This window comes from Centroberyx gerrardi, chromosome 3, assembly GCF_048128805.1.
Source record: "Centroberyx gerrardi isolate f3 chromosome 3, fCenGer3.hap1.cur.20231027, whole genome shotgun sequence".
NCBI classification, from domain to species: Eukaryota; Metazoa; Chordata; class Actinopteri; order Beryciformes; family Berycidae; genus Centroberyx; species Centroberyx gerrardi.
The window spans coordinates 25218368-25230542 of NC_135999.1; the positions used below are offsets into that span (position 1 = coordinate 25218368).

At 40.9% G+C, this 12175-nt stretch overlaps 1 protein-coding gene across 1 annotated transcript in view; it reads right to left on the reverse strand.

Annotated features, from left to right (window-relative positions):
- Nucleotides 1–5355: 5355 nt before the first annotated feature.
- Nucleotides 5356–12175, reverse strand: part of smc3 (structural maintenance of chromosomes 3) — a 30880-nt gene continuing 24060 nt past the window's right edge. Inside the window, exons 25-29 of the mRNA XM_071899128.2 lie at nt 11162–11374; nt 10134–10325; nt 8327–8504; nt 8100–8206; nt 5356–6883 (exon numbers count right to left, since the gene is read on the reverse strand). Coding sequence (XP_071755229.1) covers nt 6812–6883; nt 8100–8206; nt 8327–8504; nt 10134–10325; nt 11162–11374 — 762 coding nt within the window. The 3' untranslated portion in view covers nt 5356–6811. The remainder of the gene's footprint in view (nt 6884–8099; nt 8207–8326; nt 8505–10133; nt 10326–11161; nt 11375–12175) is intronic.

Here is a 12175-nt window from a genome sequence, read left to right on the forward strand (position 1 = left end):
CACTTCTGAATGATCCCTCCCCACGTTATGCCCTGCCTCCAGAGACTGACTATGCTCAAGTCAGTCTCAAATCTTGAGGCACAAGTCTCAAATCAAGTCCCAAGTCTAAATGTAGATTACCAAGTCAAGTCCATGTCATTAATGTCAAGTCCCAAGTCTAAATGTAGAACACCAAGTCAAGTCAGAACAAATCAAGAGTCCAGTATCAGTTTAATATCTTAAAGAAAACTAAATATCTGGGACTTTTAAATACAATATTGTTTTAAATTCAGTCGTCTGGTGGAACAAATCTCATAACCTTCAATCTGAGTCATTTACACAAACACAAGATCTTTTGTCAAGACTTTAGAAACCTTTTCAAGTCAGCAAAGTACAAGTCAAAGTCAAGTCCCAAGTCACCAGAACCCAAGTCAAGACACGTTTCAAGTCTTCTCTTTATGCATCAAGTCAAGTCTCAAGCAATGACACAACTGACCGTCAGGCACATAAAACAGACAGATAGATAGATAGATAGATAGATATACAGACCACAGAGGCAGAGAGCGAGGAGACAGACAGCCAGTCAGTCAGCCAGCAGGACAGATGGACCACCATGAAGTGCAAGGACAGAGCCAGTCTGTGTTAACACGCCTCCCTCCTCCTCCTCCTCCTCCTCCTCCTCCTCCTCTCTGCGGCAGTTAATAAGCACCTGTTAGACAACAAATTAACTTGTTGACTGTAAAAACCGGGACAGCTTTATGCCTCGGTTTTTATGATAAGGAGCTTGATTATGGGAGCTGGTATTATCTGTTCATTACTGTACTCCTCTTTGTGATGCCAGACGGCAGGGGGCCGGCGGACCATTGAACAGATATGGTGTTTACTGTCTGAGAATGGAGGGAAGAGGGGATGCCAGGAGGGGAAGGGGGCAATGGGGCAGATTAGGTAGCGGAGGGAATGGATACATAGGCGGATGAATAGATGGAGGGCAACAGAGGAAAGGAACAGAGAGAAGAGAAGAGAAGAGAAGAGACGTGTTTTCAGTGTCGCCTCTATGCTTTAGCTCTCATATAGTCCAGGATCTTTGTAGCCCAGTTTTAGACCAAGCAGTAAATACATTATTACATATTTAAAGAAGTCCATGTACTAAGCTAAGGTGTCTAAACTTTCACTTTTAAACCCTATGTAGCCTAATTTTAGCCTCGATATAAACAGTTTAGATGTCTTTTAAACAGCTAAATGAGCTAATCAACGTAAAATGCTGTAGGAAGAGCCAAGTTATAGCAAATTCCTTGCATCTACCAATCAAAACTTCCAAACCCTACATTTCTGGGGACAAAGTTGAGCAATGATTGATGACTGACAGGATATTATTTTGTGTTCATGTGTTAGGCTACAAATTATTAATAATCAAACAATCAGAAACATTAGCTTTGCTGTTGCTCTTCTGGCTAGAATTTTACACCCAGAGTGTGACTGTGTAAAATGGCTGCCTGGGACTAATATTATCGGTTATAATCAGACTTTTTTATAACACCATTTTCCTTTTTTATATCATCACGCCATCTGTGTTATAATGATACAAACTACAAGATCAAATTTGAACTCTCGCCTTGTCTTGCTCATTTGACACCCATGGAGGAGAGGAGAGGAAAGGAGAGAAGAGAGGAGGAGAAAGGAAAGAAGAGGAGAGGAGAGGAAAGGAGACGAGACAAGACAAGATGAGACGAGGAGAGGAAAGGAGAGGAGAGGAAAGGAGTCGAGACGAGGAGAGGAGAGGAGAGGAGGGGAGAGGGGAGGAGGAGAGGAGGACACAGCTGGATCGAGGGTCAGGCTGGGAAGGAAATTAAATCTGCAGGAGCTGAGTTTGGGAATGTGGGGGAACAGATAGGCAGAGATATGAAGAGTCGGTCTGGGATCCTGAGCGTCTGTCAGCTGACCTGGAGACAGATAGCGTGCAGTGTCTGTAATGTCTGGCAGACAGTCACACGCTGTCTGTAGTCGGGCCAGCGGACAGAGGGATGAGGTGTGATGTCACCGACGCACCAGATTCACTGACATGTTGGCTCCTGTTCTGCAACTGACTGACTTTTGGTTCCGTTTACTTCGTCCGTTTTGCATCAGGATCAGAATCACAACAACCAGCAAATGCAATAAATGCACAGGCGGTGGTGGAAAGAGTACTAGAATGTCCTACTCAAGTAGAAGTACTGTTACTTTGCTGATATTTTACTTAAGTACAAGTAAAAGTACTGGTGTAAAAGTTACTGAGTTACATTTAAGAAAAGTGAACATTGTTAGATGTGATCTTTTCCATGCAATTCTACAAGGATGAGGGTACAGAGCGCAAATTAGATTCTTCTTCTTCTTGGAAAAATTGGAAATTACAAAATAAAAAGCCATTATATTGGCTTACCAGCTGAAACGCATCAGTGGTAAGTCAATATAATAAAGGCTTTTTAATATTTAATATTTTTCATTGCAAAAGACATTTGCATGTTCCAGTACTAGAGGCCATGATCTCTCTCTCTTCATGATGTAACAGCAGCTTTTTTGACACCAGCAGCTTCATTTCCTATGGACAGTTCAGCGCTTTCTGTGTCTTCTCTTCTATACTTTTATTAGAGCGAGTTGTGGAGGAACATGTAGGAGAGGGGATGCGGTTCAGAGGGCGGAGAGAAAGGGTGATGTGAAGCAGCGGTTTCAGTTTTGCTTCATTTACGAGAAGTGACAGACAGAAATGACGGAATTGAATGAGAATGTCTTTCCTGATCTTAAGTTTCACTCTCCGCACTGACAAAAAAAAATGCAACAAAATATTCCTTGCACCCTAGAAGGATCAGGATCAGGAACAGGATAGGAGAAGAAAAGAAATAAGGACTAGGGAGAGTTTTTGTGAGTTGTGAAATTGAGGAGGAAGATCACGGCCGGATTAACCATATGGGCAACTGCCGAGTGCCCAGGGGCACCAAGACTCCTGGGGCACCAAGCAACCGATGTTTTTTTTTTTTTTTTTTCATAATTAAAAAAATAAAATAAATTTATGATACATACGTTTGGGACAACAGTGACCAAAAAATCACTTACGTTAACTTCTTGTCCCACAATGTGTCTTGCTGTTTTGTCCTCTCTTCCGCGCCCATGGGCCGCATTGATCCTCCCGATCCAGCCCCGATTGCCTTGGTACCCATCGGTGCCGAAAACGCTGTTCGCCGGGCACCCGGTGACGCATCGGCATCGGAACTCCCGCCGAAATCTCGGCTGGATCACCGGGAACAAATCACCGCCCAGCTATCGGCACTGGCCGGCACCGCGCCCCCAGGAAACTCCGGGAAGCGTCGGCCGACGCGCCGAAACCACCATACTGTGTGTCTCTCTCCGCCAACAGAACAGAGGGCTGTCAGGTGGACAGAGCTCACGCATATGCATGGAAATAAACGACTTACCGCGGTCCCTCTGTCACAAATGTATCAAGCCTGCCAGTACCAAAAGTAAAAGTAGAAACTTTCTATACCTGTTGAGATTAGTAATGATATTTCATTAAGGTCAACAAAAGATAAAAGTTCTGCACTGTATTAAGTTATGATTTCTAATAACATAATTTCACATTAAACATAATTTATAAACTGAAAATGTAGTGGAGTAGTAGTAAGCAAAAAGTATGTATAAAAAAAAATCAAGTAAAGTACAGATACTCAGAAATAATACTTGAGTACAGTAAGAAAGTATTTCTACTCAAGGACCAAACACCCCTGTGGATAGGTATGGTTTGTGTGCTGTGGGGTGGGGGTGGGTGGGCACTTGAGTCGCTGGTGCCCAGGGGCATCATGAAGTCTTAATACGGGCATGAGGAAGATAGAGGAGAGACGCAGCTCAGGGGGGGAAAGGGTTTCACTCTCTGCACTGTTATCTCCTCTATGTAATGTCTAGGTAATGTCTAACAACAGAAATGGTGTCAGAATGGGACGGCGGGTTCCTCGCTTAATGAATATCTAACTGTGGGTCCCTGACATTCAGAAGTTTGGCGAAGCCGGGCTGCGATGTTCTGGAGGTCTGCGGCGTCTCTGTGCAGCAGAGGGTCGTGACTCAGTGCGTCAGGTGTGTGTGGCGGGAGGTCGAGACCTTTCAGATCCGCTGCCAGTGCAAGGTGGCGTTCCAGCAGAATGGCAGCCACGCGGGTCGGGATCACAGCGACACGCGGGCTTTCCCCCCGGAGGACTGAAACTCGATAGGTCGATCATTGATGTTAAAAACAAAATATAACACAGGCGTAAGAGCTGTGTAATGCGTGGCAGCGTCTGACCCGCCTGCCAGACAGTTGTTGACCTCGCTTCAGTCCGCCGCACTGAGAGTGAGGCGGCCATGTTGGAGGGCTTTCATTCCTACATATTCGAAGATGAAACTGTATTGATCCCCATGAGGAAATTAGGTCGACACAGCAGCAAAAATATTAGGATTCAGCGGGGAAAAGGAAATAGAATATAGGCAAAAACTAGAATATAATAAGCAGAAACAGTTGAAATACTAAAATAACAATGAAAGCAAAAAATATAAACAATTGTGGGGTTATGTAAACATGTTGGCGACAATTTCTAAACGTTAGTTTACTGTAAAAGTGGGAAGTATGGGAAAGAGGTGGACTACTAATATTTATGAGTTTACTAACAGATGTTACTAAGTCTCAGTTGCTTAGTCAAATATGGATTACTAAATCTGAAACGGTGTGCATGTTGATATACGTAAATATAGAAGTAGGCCTACATATATGTATATATAGGCCTAGTTATATATATATGTAGAAACATATTTGCTATACTAGTATATGTAAACACATTTGCTATATATGTATATTGTATGTGTAAATATTAAATGCATAAAGTGTTACAAAAGTGTTGCACCCATTTTCAAACTAATTGCCTGGATTTCATTAATCATTACTCAAAATTAGACATCCTATCCTCAAAAATGTCACTACTTTGAAGGAAATGATACTGAAATGTTGCCAAAGTTGCAATATAATGTAAATGTAAATATGTTTCACTCGTGAGTTTCACTTAAAATACCAGAACTTTTCAAAAGCAGTGAATTATAAATCTATTGCTTAAAACTCTATTTAGATATTGGAGAGGACACTCTAGTAACTCACAACAGGAAATATACAGTGTGATATGTTATGACACTCCTAAAGTAAACACATCTTATATATTACTAAAGACAAAGGACTTTATTCTCCCCTCTGAGGTGAAACCTAACCATCACTGCTTCCTCCATCAGCAGTTGGGTGTTAAAGGCACAGCACCACCCAGTGGTCTCATAAAAAGGGATTCTCACAATAACAGTCATACACAGGTTTATTATTTTTATTTCATTTAAGAATTTTTGTTTTTTTATTTAGTTCCCTAATTGCATAACAAGGAGGAAAAAAACATTTCAAAAGCAGTGTAGAACTAAAACTGATTACGATATATGAAGAGTTTCACTCCAAATTAAGATATCCACCATTTGGAAAAAATAAAAAATTACAACTTCTCTTACAAAATGATTGCTGTCATGAAAGAAAAGCACATTGTGGGTTACTGTTAAAGTTATGAGTCATTGGAAGACTCAAATAGTTGTTTCTGAGCACTGAATCATCTGCGTTTCTGAAATACTGACTGATAAAATCCAGGGAGGCGTGTTTATTTTCTAAATGGATATTATGGTGTTTTGGAATGAAACCCTTTCACATATTCAAATGACCTAAAAACAGGAAATTACACAATAATACAGTAACAACCATAAGGAACCACAACCTTCCAACATTTTAAACCATATGGCTGGTTGTCAGACACAAGTTAGCATCGTATTATAGTAAGTACAAAAGGTATACATATCGGAAATGTCAAAGTGAACAATCATTTGGATGAACAAGTTATTTTTCAAAGGTGGAAACTTAAAAAAAAAAAAAAAAACGACGTCTCCACTCCCCCACCCCCTCTCAACTTAGAGCTGTAAATGTCACAGTTTTTATTTAAGCCATATCCAAAATTGAATGAGAAATCCCCATTGGCTGTAGTAAAGAACAGTGGAAACAAAATAAAATAAACAGGACAATGTGCTTTCTGAAAAGGCCTTTTCTCTGTCACCTTTCTTTTCAAATGACAGTTTACCAAAACTCTGCTCAAAACCTTTTTTTTTAATTCTTTTTTTTGTTCGTTTGTTATAAAATCAACCCCATAAAACAAAACAGATTATGATTTCCCCTCATCAGGACTTCTTTAGACAGACGAGGAAATGATTTAAGTGTATAAGATCTACACTTCTAATAGTTTTTATATCCGATGCTATGGACAAACAGCGAGAGAGAGGCATGGCTAAGCAGAAGCGTTACAGCAGGGTGAACACACTCGTCCTCTGCTTGCAGATTTCCATCAAAACCGCAGATTTTTTTTTTCTCATTTGTCGGCTCTATTTAGAGATATTTGGCCGGTTCCATTGTGAACAGACTGCCACCCTGTCAGACTGTGAGTATTATTAATTTTGCAATGCTGAACAGGCATTACGAGAGGCTGGGCTGCACTGCTACCGAGTGAGAGTGCATCTGTGTAACAAATTCCCAACTTTACAGATGTGTTTGAAAGTCTCAGGAGGTTTAGACTCGCTTGCGATTTAGTCAAAGCCAGCAAGTACCCTAAATATCCTGTGTGTGTGTCTATGAAGAAGAGGCTGGTGGACTGACTGAGATTTCTGTCTTTGTGGTGGAAGGCTTGGAGCTACGCAGTGCGCTGTAGACACAGAGGAGGAGGAGGAGGAGGAGGTGCGGAAGAGGACGATGATGAAGAGCAGAAGCCTATTAACCATGGGTGGTGTCGTCCTCCACGAAGTCTTTGGCCTGCTCCGCCGAGATCACATCGATGTGACTCACCTGCAGATACACAAACACACACACACACACACTCAGTTAATGACCAATCACTGCCGGCCCCTTCAGCTGCTCTCACTCAGCGGTGACCATTTATATTATGAAACCCAAAAAAAAACACACACACACAAACCTGGTCTCTACAGGGGGGAATAGTGAAGGAGTCAATAGAAAAAAAAACAGCGGAATGAAAACAATCAGTAGAAGCAACGAGGGAAATCAACGCCAGCCGCCAGTCATGCTGGACATTTTTTGTTTTTTCGGCTGTGTCCGAAAATGTGTCAGTCTGTCCACTCTCTCTCTCTCTGCCAACTTTCACCTACAGGTTCAGCAGGAAACAATCGCTCTCCTGCTGGGATGCTTGTTTCTTTCATAACAAAAACAAACAATAAAAAAAAAAAAAGATAAAATATTTCTGTTTTTCACTCTTCTTTCTTCTTCTACCGGAAACCCTTTGTTCACAGTCACGACTTTTTGCACTTACAAACATTAAAGATTAGCAAAGAAACAAGAATCTGAAGTTCCTTGTGTGCGGTGAGTCTCTAATGCTGTATTGGGCATCTCATGCTTTCTCCCTACAGAGAAGATTAATACAATATCACACACATTACTCCAGTAAAGTATAATATATATAATTCTCCCTATAGAGGAAGATATGCACTGCTGAGCAAGGGGCACTCACTGGCTTTTTGGATTCATCACCTAGAGGTTCTTCCCTATTCTCCTGAACTCATTTTACTTGGAATTTTAAAACAGCAGGTCCTTTGCGCAAATGAATATAGCGAGTGACAAGTGAAGGAGAAGAGCAGGCTGTCTGCAAAATGTGTGAAAAACTCCTGCATCGTATCTCTGAGGAACTTCACAAGACTGTTAACTTCCCCCAGTCAGTCACCGCAGCCAGGGTGTGAAAAGACAAAACACTGAGATAAGATGAAACTTGATGAAACTGCATTTTGAGAGCATCGTGCTTCCTTAATGTGATGTATTTCTTGTTGAAACAGGATACTGGGGCAGGACATAATGCGAGAAGGGATCATTCAAACATGGAAACCATTTTTTTTACATAAATTGTCAAATAAGTGTATGGTATGACAGTATGAACGAGCTAAAAAGGTGAAAAAGTCATTTTTCATTTCAGTGTGACTACTGATTCCCACAGAGAAATTAGTCAAATCCTCCCCTTAGCAGAAGTAGAAAAGATTCAAGGGAAAAGCCTCACCTTGTTTCTGAATTTGACACCGTAGAACTTGTCGGCCGACTCGAGCAGCTCCGGCCTGAAGGTGGTGGTGATGAACTGGGCATGGCCCGCCAGCTCCACGATCATGTCTGAAACGAAAACAACAACAGAAAGACCTCTTTTACTGACATTTAGTTTGATTTACTGGACAATTTAATCTTAAGCACTGTAACGCTCTTTTCTATGACAGTGTGTTCCTAGTTCTTTACCTGAGACGGCCTTCCTGTGCTGGGCGTCGAGGGCCTGGTCGATCTCATCAAACAGGTAGAAAGGGGCGGGGTCACATTTCTGGATGGCGAAGATGAGAGCGAGAGCCACCAGGGACTTCTGACCTCCAGACAGCTGCTGCATCTCCCTCATCTCGCCCTGCTTCCCCGTGAACGACACCTACGCAGGACAGGGAGGTCGAGCATTAGAGACACAAACATAGACTGAGGCTTCTATTTTCAGTCAACTGGCTTCACTTTTTTTTTTTTTTTAGAATCTCTGTTTCTATGGAAGATACAAGACCTGAACTGAACTGAACTTCTGTGTTTGAGTTATGAAATAACGCTGAAATATTTACTATAAATATCACCTTGATAATAACACAGGAGCCTTCAGAGTGAAGAGAATGTGCATTACTCATCCTATGACCAATTTCACCTTGGTTCTGCTTTGTGGTGATGGATGAGGTGTGCAAGGATATGTTGTTGACAGACTCCAGAAATACACACACACACACACACACACACATATCTCATACTAGGGGTGCATGATATGGTCACAAATGATATATTCTTCTTTTGCTGGATGAATATTGTGATACATGTGGTAGCAGCTTTTTCAACATAATTTTGTTTTTCAGCACTCGAAAAAACAGTGCAACTTGAGAAAAAATGAGATGCTAATGCTTAGGTTTGCACTGTTTGAATGTGTGAATTACATATAATGTGAATTATTAAAGACTTTCTCCAACATGTAAATTGATTTGTAGGCCAGCAACACCTTTCCCTCTGATTTAAAAAGAAACTCTTCCTGTGATTTTGAAATTACAGTAATCAATAACGCAATTTCTACAGTTTTTCCAATACTGCCAGCAGTGGCAGCCTAGTGGTTAAAGAAATTGGTTTGTAGCTGGAAGGTCGGCAACTACGTCAACAAGGCACTTAACTTTCAATTGCTGATCTCCAGCTTGCCAGAGAAGACTGTGGTTGGGTGGGTAGGGAATTGATAAGATTTTATCATAAGATTTTATTCCCTTATCAATTCCTTTCATGTCAACAATATTTTTTATTCATTCAAATTTGTAATCGGTAAAATTTCAATAAGTTAGTTACAAATGTATTTTTCAAGTGCTGTCTGTCTAAAAAGGTTAGACCTAGGAAAAATAAGTTTGTAACTTACTGATTGAAATCCTACCGAATCCAAAATTAGATTAAATAATAAATTACTGAAAAAAACAAAAACAAAAAATACTATTATTAACTGTTCATACCTTACTGTTTTATCATTGTGTTGGTGACAATACCTGCGACCAAAGTTACTCCAGCCTCTAAAAATGTACAGTGTGTGTGAGTGGCTGTGAGGATGTGATGTTGCATAGTGAGGAGAGGAGGAGTGTGTGTTGTTGGGCATCAGAGTGTGTTCAGTTCAGTTCAGATCTCGATGGCACATGAAGAGTTTGCTTGCAAATGATGCTCAGAGAAATTAACACTCTGCTTCATCACTCAGTCTCTCTCACACAGCAGACGAGGGAGGAACGGAAAGCGAGACAATTAAAAAGGGAATTAAAAATTTTGTTCTATTCAAAAAAGAGCAGGGAAACACCTGAGAATCGATAAGGCGAACATTTAGATCTGGTTGGTTCTGGTCTCACTTCCCAACTCTGTTTGGACTTGGCAATCCTATGTGTGAATGCGTAAAAGTGCAAGTGTATAACAAGGCTTTGCTGAAAAAGAGCATGCATGCTCAACCTTTTCAACTTTTGCTGGACAAATAAAATAGAAACACATACACACAAAAACACAGTCTTACCCTGATGCCGACTCCAGTGAACTGGTCCACTGAGGGAACGCTGCTCTGCGAGCCGGAGCCCCTCTCGCTGTCGGCGCCCCCCTCGCTCTCATCCTGGGACTGGCCGCCCTCGGCGTCGCCCTTCTTCATCACCAGCGTCGCCTTGCCTCCCGGCACAAGCTTCTGGAAAACCTCGCTGAAGTTCTTCGACACCTGAGGGGGAGGAGAGGCGGCACAAAGAGGCACCAAGTGGATATTAGTCACCTTAGATCAGACACATTTTAGATGTATGTTTACCAGAGTGTACGAAAAAACAAACTATCATTGCTGCTTCTAAAACCCACTGAGATAAAATAAAAATATACAAATATTACTTTTAGTACAAGTCAATTTCAATCAAAGCCAAATTAAGAGTAGAATGTAGGAGAGAACTACCAAATGTGTAAAGACACTTGACTAACATTTCATTGCTATGACATTCCTCAGGTAATTCTGCAACAGTGAGTTGCAACAGTGAGTCCATGACAGTGAAAAGCTAAAACTTAAACTGAATGCAAAAAAAAAAAAAAAGTACAAAACTACACTTAAAACTAGCAAAACACCATCTGGAAACTAACTGAAACTTCAATTAAACTCCAATTTGAAAATAAATCAAAATAAAAACTAAAGCAAATTGCAAAGCTATTAACTATTAACTCAGTGTTATAGCTATTAGCTAACACTGATCTAAACATTGCATATGAATGTGCATCTTTGGTATTCTTATGGCCTCCAGTTCTGGCAACACATTAGCAATACAATTCTGACAGAACCAGCATTTGAAGCATTATATAGTGATTTTTCTGTGCCAGTAGTTTGAACAGTTGAAAGCTTCGGGAATCAAATTATAACTTCTAATTTCTTTTATAGTTTGTGATCTAAAGCGAGGCTGAGAGCTTCGGTAGTTTTACTTCATCCTGCACCAACCAAGCGATGTCAGACAGAAGCGGGATGGCTGCATCTACTGGGGATTTTTTAATAGAGAGTAGATCAAAGAAGGTGCAGCGTACCTGTTTGAAGGTGAGCTGGATGGCCTCGTACTTGCGCAGCTCCAGAACGTTCATCAGCTCCATGATGGATTTGTAGCCGCGGTCGAGCTCATCCTGGCGCTTGATGAGCTTCTCCTTCTGCTCAGAGAAGTTGACAAACTGGTCCAGGGCCTTCTTGTTGACATGGCTGTACTTCTTCAGCTCCGTGTTGCACTGCTCCAGCTTACGGAACAACTGGAGGAGAAAGAAAAAGGAAGGGGAAAGATTTAAGATTAAAAAAAATCATCATCAGCTGAGGAGGAGGTCAGGCTGACAGAGTCTTTATCATCTTTTATACCACTTCTCATTAATTGTTGTTTTTTTTTTTACTTTTATTGATCTGCCATTTGTTCATCCATCCTCATCATCATCTAATATGTAAGAATTTAAGATATAACATACACATGAAGAAGCAGGGCTAAGTGGGGAAAAGATGCATAATTGAATTTTTAGGCCACCTGTGAACCAAATTTTTTGTAATTTTTTTGCATTTTTATTAGCCTGTTTTGTTGTTACCCATGTCATTTTTTTTTTTTAAACAAATCTGGCTGTCTTTGCTGGCAAAATTGTAAGAATTAGTAAATCTGTAATGCTAACAGACATAGAGACTTTGTATTGCTAGTAAGACAGCGATCCTACATGCCAATTATGCATTTCAGAACAATTATCAATTATTAAAAGTGTTTTGCCACATTCTATTAATATCTGAAGATGACATGACCTCATTAATTAAGAATCGGTTTGGCTCAAACGTGACACACACGCTTTCACAACAGTTGAACTATAAATCCAATCGTCTGAATCACTAATGACCGAGGGAACATGAGCAAGTGGCGCTATTACTTTGCCCTCTCATCCTCTTCTGCAATCAATGGCACCATCTTGCCCCTGAGCAGTGTCCCGTGGAGAAAGATTAACTATGTGAAGTGTTTATGAGAAAGCGTGAGGCTATTTTCAGCCTTGTCAAGGAGGAGAGATGACACACACACACACGCA